The following is a 7705-nucleotide window of genomic DNA, read 5'->3' on the forward strand; positions in this document are numbered from 1 at the left end:
ATAGTTTACAAATAAATAAATAGACTGGTAAAAATAAGTTGAAAGTTTATTTTTAGGAAGGACAATATTGATAAATTCAACAGAATTATAATGCGCGTAATTAAAGCTGAGATTTTCAAAAACTTATTTGTTTTACACTAAAAATATTTACTTACTTATTTAACAAGAGTGGTTTTTATTAGAAAATAAAATTTTAATGACTAAATTTATATGTATGGTTTTCGTACGAAACTGCAGTACTATTATATTAATAGTTACAAACTAATGTCTTGTTTATTAGAAAACATCACAATTATCAACATCTTTATTCACATAGAAACTTGGAAGCTATCTTAACTTACAACATTATTACCTGATGATTGTAAACTATCAAAATTTGTGCAATAAGTTTCAAGTTAATACCTAAAATTAATTATCTAACAACATTTTATTATGAATACGATATGTTCTAATAATAGTAGATAAATTGCAATTGCAAACATTTAAAGAGGAAATATCTTAATTTGGAGGAACGCATGTAGGAATAGTGTTAGACCATTTGCCATTTTTGAGACATTTAAGCATGGCTGCTCCCCGCAGTTGTAAACCTTCATCGCACTCGAACGTAATATTTTCTCCTATTTTATAGTAAAACTTTACGGACGACATTCATTAATATATTATTTCAATTGTAACCATTGCTGATTGTATATTCTCTAGAAAATCCACTTTAAGAATTAAAAATTTGGGAGTTAAATTTTGCTTATGATCTATAAATCTGTTTGTATGTGACATTCTGTATATGTTTAGAGTGTAAAAGTCGATTAATTACTTTCACTTACCCTTATAAAACTCTTGACTGGTAAATCGTCTAAAGTATCCACTAAAATACCATCACTGTCTTCTGTCATTATAATTTTTGTCACTACCATTTGACTATAACTTGAAGGTTTATTAGGGTAATTAATAATAAACAATTAGTATGTTCACGTTTTATAAATTTATAAGTAAGCGCGTTAAAATTTCTTACATCAGCAAACCTTACAAACTTTTTACGTAAAGCGCGCTTAAAAATTCGCCGATGCAATGACGCTTCGAAATGAGTAGTCCTTATTAGCAAGGAAGTGTGAGTGTTTCAGAAGCACACACACACCTGGACTCTGATGCAAGATAAATCGTACTATACTGTTTTAGATAAAAAGCGTAGGATAGACGCATTGTTTGTTACCTATGTGTTTGTATGCATGGAAGCACGAACCATTTAGTAAATAAGTGCAATACACATGTAAATGTATCTGTACATACTTATATAGGAAGGTACTTGCTATATATACGATAATACCTATATATATAACGACTTATATATCTCACGATATAGTGACTCAGAAATACTATTAAGCAATATTTAACACGTCTATGTGTGATAAAAATTTACTTAACAAAGTTGATTTTGTTGATAAAATGAGAAGATAATCTAACATTATAACTACAAATTAGAGAACCCTCGCATCGGATGATTAATAATTCCGTGTAATTACAAATTATTTGCACATTCAGATGTAGAACATGTAACATATAGTAAATCATTATCATCATAAGGTCGTCAGTCCTAAGACTGGTTGGACACGCACCTCCACTCTTTCCTATTCTGAGCTAATCTTCGCATTTCCCTAAAACTAAAACATCCCACATCCTTAACTATTTGCGAAGAGTAATCTAATCTAGGTCTACCTCTATTCCTCTAACTCCTGTTTCTGTCTCTAATATGACAGACCTTCATACGTAAGAAGGTGTTCTACCAACCTATCTCCCCTCTTTCTTATTGACTTCCGTAGAGTCCTCTGTTTTCCTATTCTTCATAATACCTCTTCATTTCTGATCTTCTCTATCCACGGTATCCTCATCATTCGCCTGTAACACCACAGTTCGAACGCTTTTAACCTTTTCTTTTCCGTTGCGCCCACAGTCCATGTTTCGCACCCTTACAGTGCCGCGCTCCAATCATACACCTTTAAAATATAGTAAATAATAAACTTTAATTAAGCATTATTTTTCTATTATTGTTGGTCAAGTTCTCACTGTTTCGAAAATTTCTAATTATTTTAATACGCCTTTTGTATTTCTGATTTGCATTTTTCTGCCAAATTTAACATATATGCAAATAGTGAAATAATGTTATTGCAGCAACCACCTTACCTACCTACGGTCATCACAAGCCGCTTAGAAGATTCTTTGTATTATTAATGAAGTTGTTAACTAATATTTCAATTGCTTAACTTCGTTTCGTTAAGACAGTGATTTATAGAGAAAGCAAAATTGATTAAGTAGGTGTTAAATATAAAGAAATTATTAGCTGCAAATCGAAGGATTCCATTTAATTTATTACCTGAGTAATAAATTATTTACCTACATCTACTAATGAACTGCTAACGTGATAAGTAGGAATAATATAGGATGTAATAACGATTTGCTAAATTTATAATAAAACTACTTATTACTTTGTTGTTTCAATTTTAACACGTGATGATAGATATTGAAATTTCCAATTCCAAGGAAATGTTTCAAAAAACAGCTAACAAACTGTAATTTTTCTTCATCAGTAGCAAAACTAAAATGAATAATCTAATAATTTTACCGTCGAATAATTCTACCAATTAAATGTAACATAAATATAACATAACTGTGTATATACGTGCGTACCTTATAGGTATAGTTTGCAGCCATGTTTATGGCAAAGCAAATATACACAACATGATTATACAATGGGTACCTGTCGGTACAGATGCTACTTTTATTATCATTGTAATAGATGCAACATGTGACACGTTAGATGAAGGTTAGCTACAATTGTTGAAAATGATTTGAATGAAAACATGGACAAGTACTGCGCGAGGAATGAAGAAATTGTTATCTGATGTTTTCGATCAGCGAGAATATAATATGAATTGCAAATTACTAAAGGAAAGGAAGATTCCTCTGTGTCAAACAAATTTTCTTGCAATTTTCTTAATGCTCTTTATTGAATTAATTAATATTAAACAAAAATCCCTTTAAATTGGAACATGTCGAATAAGACTCAATTATGCATTTGGATAAATGGTTGCTGTAAATTGAGTTAATTTTTTGTTAATTGTTGGAAGCTATTTTAGAAAGTAACGCTACATATACAATATCTACGTGTTTACTATTTTGTAAATTAGTATTTTCATTAATTATACGGGTAAAACACCTAGCCACCCGCATAATCAACAATAGTATTGTAACTGTGTGTATTCTGTTCGATGTTCTATCTTTTATAGCGTTAATGTTTGGCAATCGGTTTTCAACACTTCATAATCCTGTGGGACAAACAATGAGCATATCAGGTTATAGATTTTATTATTCTTGTGACATTTCGTAAGAATTTTGAAATCGATAAGGCTTTCGTGACCAGTAGGTGAATTGATGCTATTCTAATTCGGGTGTAAAGGCGTCGCGTCGTCAGTGTTCATATACAGCATCGAAGATGAAAGAACCTCTGAAGAATCTCGCCACTCGTGCTAGCGAAACGTTGGGAAGCAATTCCAACACACGACGGCCTTTAGACCGTCAATTTTGAAATCCGTTTTCGGTGACGGTAAAATTTTCATTTAAGTTTTAGGTACACCAAAGAAACAGTTTTATAGTTTACAAATAAATAAATAGACTGGTAAAAATAAGTTGAAAGTTTATTTTTAGGAAGGACAATATTGATAAATTCAACAGAATTATAATGCGCGTAATTAAAGCTGAGATTTTCAAAAACTTATTTGTTTTACACTAAAAATATTTACTTACTTATTTAACAAGAGTGGTTTTTATTAGAAAATAAAATTTTAATGACTAAATTTATATGTATGGTTTTCGTACGAAACTGCAGAACTATTATATTAATAGTTACAAACTAATGTCTTGTTTATTAGAAAACATCACAATTATCAACATCTTTATTCACATAGAAACTTGGAAGCTATCTTAACTTACAACATTATTACCTGATGATTGTAAACTATCAAAATTTGTGCAATAAGTTTCAAGTTAATACCTAAAATTAATTATCTAACAACATTTTATTATGAATACGATATGTTCTAATAATAGTAGATAAATTGCAATTGCAAACATTTAAAGAGGAAATATCTTAATTTGGAGGAACGCATGTAGGAATAGTGTTAGACCATTTGCCATTTTTGAGACATTTAAGCATGGCTGCTCCCCGCAGTTGTAAACCTTCATCGCACTCGAACGTAATATTTTCTCCTATTTTATAGTAAAACTTTACGGACGACATACGTCCACTGATTGTTGTACCTGGGTAGGAACAAGCCTGCACACCTAAAGGGAACAACAAAAAGAAGAAATCCTAAAATCCTACAGATTTGATTCAAATTGAATTTTTTTGAAACATTTGAAATTTATAAACTTAAACAGCCGAACGTACAAATACATTTACAAAAAAATTTGTTAACTAATATTTAAGTAGAAAATACCAGAAATGGCGCGATGAACGCCATCTTTAGTACGATACTACATTTTAGGATTACGTATGCTCCAACAAGGTCCTGCCTGCGACGCGCTAATGAGATCCAAAAAGATCGAAATCGCGATCCGCGTCTGGCAGTTTCGACAGAATACAGACCACTTCGAATTATTTTACAAGTAATAATTATTTGGATAGCAAAAATCTTCTCCAATTGATACCAAGCTTGTATCTTTTGAAAATGCTTCGCTTGTTTGATTGCATTGCATGGATGTGTGTGGTACAATTTTATTATATTATGATGATATGTATCTTATTATTATGACGATCGAGATGTAGTGGAGGTGTTGGTATAGGCTCGCGTAGGTACTTACGAACACAGGTGGGTAGTTCCTTGGGAAACCAAAGTCCATCTGCTTGGCACACTCTTTCTTGACGCCCAACCAACTCATATCCATCAGCACAATGATAATTAATTTTACAACCGAACGTGTAGCATTCCCCTACGTGCCAACCATGCGGTAAAGTTGTTGGTGTTCCACAGGATCGAGCTACAGGGAGTCATAAAAATCATACGAAGGAAGTATATGCGGGTTATTTTAGGAAGGCGAAGCTCGCAATAAATTATTGTAATCAAGATGACCTATTTTACTTAAGTTGCTTGACATACTTTTAATATGTAATCTAATGTAATTATTTGAATGGCCTCACGCGATAAATGAATTAATGGAAGTTTATTTTGGTGAAGAAATGGAAAAGGAAGTCTGCTTCCTCCAGGTTATTTTGAATTTTAAGTTAATGTCTTTATGCAATAAATGGATCAATGGAAGTTTATTTTGGTGTAAGTTGGGTAACAGGAATGACAAAATAAATCTGCTTCTCCCAGGTTATTTTGAATGAATTTAAGTGTTTGTTCTTACCCGATAAATGGATGAATGAAAGTTCATTTTGGTGTAAGTTGGGTAAAGAAATGGAAAAAGAAATCTGCTTCTCCCAGGTTATTTTGAATGAGTTTAAGTGTCTGTTCTTACCCGATAAATGGATCAATGGAAGTTTATTTTGGTGTAAGTTAGGTTACAGAAATGGAAAAATAGATCTGCTTCTCCCAGGTTATTTTGAATGAATTTAAGTGTCTGTTGTTATCCGATAAATGGATCAATGGAAGTTTATTTTGGTGTAGGTTGAGTTACAGAAATGGAAAAATAGATCTGCTTCTCCCAAGTTATTTTAAATGAATTTAAGTGTCTGTTCTTACCCGATAAATGGATCAATGGAAGTTCATTTCCTCCAGGTTATTTTAAATTTTAAGTGAATGTCCTTACGCAATAAATGAATGAATGAAAATTCATTTTTGATGCAAATTAAGTCGACATAATGAACTGCCTTTGTTTCAAGTTAAATAATTTATCACGGATTTCGCTTACCCAAAGCGACCCAAATTTAGCTGATTTAGTTANAGTTGGTCTGTGTTCTGTCGGAGCTGCCTGCGACGCGCTGATGAGATCCAAAAAGATCGTCTGGCAGTTTCGACAGAATACAGGCTACTTCGAATTATTTCATTCAGTATTTAGGTAACTATAACACATTATAAACCAATGATGAAAGTTTATCAATCGACTTACATTTTGGAAGTGGACCTGACCAACGCGAATTGTCTTGACAAGCAATGATTGGCTGTCCGTCCATCATAAAATCCGGGTTGCAATTGAACTGTACCACGTCTCCCGCTTTGAAAGGTCCCGAACCTTGAATGTATCCATTTTCAGGAGTCCCGGGATGCTCACAGTGCACCTCTAACAAACCAGATGCGACTTGTATCATTGTGAACTAAGTAATCATTTCCGTGTTTGCAAACGGTCAATTTTGAAATTCGAAAAAGATTACGATAAGTCTACGTTTAGAGCACGTCTCATGGAAATGCCGTAAGCAGAAAAGATTAGAAATAAGAAGAGATTGGAAAAAAATTAAAGCAGAGAAAGCTATCTCGAAAGTTTGCAGAGTTCTGTTCAAAAGACACCTGTGGAAGCCAGTGAAGAAATGGAAGGATTAGTGGTAGACTCCTTATAAGAAATGAAGGCTCCTATCCCGACTCCTGTTCAAAGAACACCTATGGAAGCCAGCAAAAAATTGGAAAGGTGCGTGATGGTGGACCACTTTTTAAAATACGAAGGCCTAGCTGGAGGCATATTAGAAATAAGAAGAGGTTGAAAAAATATTAAAGCAGAGAAAGCTATCTTGAAAGTTTGCAGAGTCCTGTTCAAAAGACACCTGTGGAAGCCAGTAAAGGAATTGAGAGATGGGTGATGGTAGATCACTTTTTAAGATATGAAAGCAAATGGTAAAGGATGTGGGATGTTATTGTGTTTGGTAAATGCTCAGGATAAATAAGAGTGGAAGTGGATGTCCAACTCTAAGATCCAACTGAACTGATGACCTTATAGTGTTGATGCTTTAACATTATCAAATTTACCTTCGCATGTTGGAAAAGGAGTCGCCCATTCTCCTGTTGAAAGACACGTGGTTTCAAGAGCACCCCTCAGTCCAAATCCTGGTGTACAACTGAACACCGCCCTACCACCGACTTCCCTTGAAATGACAGTAACTCGTAGGTGTGGTGGTAACACTGGTCCTACTTCTCCGCATTCGATGCCTGAAATTGTTAATAACATTTTAATGTTAATCCAAACGCTTACCTTCTTGCGTGAATAGCTAATACTTTCGCAAACTGGAAAAGGCGAACTCCAGTTTCCGGATGGAAGACAAACCACTTCCGACGAACCGATGAGGGCGTTTCCGTTTGCACAGCTAAACGTGATTTTTGTATTCATCTTCGTGCTTTCGGAGCTTCCGACAAGTCCGCGTCTTTGAGGAACAGGAGGACAATGAACAGCTGCAAAATTAGCATTGAAACAATCAAATATTATTGCATTCAGCATACCTTTTACTACTATTTCTACGGCGTGAGTGTATCTGGCTGGTGTCACGCAAGTGTAAACTCCGGAATCGTCTTTTGTAGCGTGGAAAATTGATAAGCGATACTCTAATTGAGGATCACGACCTTCGTCAGTGGTCCATCCTTGAGGATATTTTCTGAGAACAAGAAAAATTCATACATATTTAATTATTACAAAAATTCTGCCAATAATAAGAATAAGAATTTTACTATTTCATAAGAAGTCACTTCTATGCTCGCGAACGGTTAATTTAGAAATTCGAAAAATATTGTTA

General features: G+C 33.7%; 2 protein-coding genes across 5 annotated transcripts in view; both read right to left on the minus strand.

Moving 5' to 3' along the window:
• Positions 1 to 1149, minus strand: part of LOC108733215 (rhophilin-2-like) — a 22354-nt gene extending 21205 nt beyond the window's left edge. Inside the window, exon 1 of the mRNA XM_018464303.1 lies at positions 822 to 1149. Within this exon, the coding sequence (XP_018319805.1) occupies positions 822 to 911 (90 nt within the window). The 5' untranslated portion in view covers positions 912 to 1149. The remainder of the gene's footprint in view (positions 1 to 821) is intronic.
• Positions 1150 to 3701: 2552 nt separating this feature from the next.
• The window catches only part of LOC108733146 (sushi, von Willebrand factor type A, EGF and pentraxin domain-containing protein 1), a 23566-nt gene continuing 19562 nt past the window's right edge, over positions 3702 to 7705 (minus strand). For all 4 annotated transcript variants that reach the window (XM_025977351.1, XM_025977352.1, XM_025977350.1 and 1 more), the window contains one exon: positions 3702 to 4332. In XM_025977351.1, coding sequence (XP_025833136.1) covers positions 4139 to 4332 — 194 coding nt within the window. In that variant the 3' untranslated portion in view covers positions 3702 to 4138. The remainder of the gene's footprint in view (positions 4333 to 7705) is intronic.

Source organism: Agrilus planipennis, unplaced genomic scaffold (assembly GCF_000699045.2).
Source record: "Agrilus planipennis isolate EAB-ADULT unplaced genomic scaffold, Apla_2.0 scaffold72, whole genome shotgun sequence".
NCBI lineage: Eukaryota > Metazoa > Arthropoda > Insecta > Coleoptera > Buprestidae > Agrilus > Agrilus planipennis.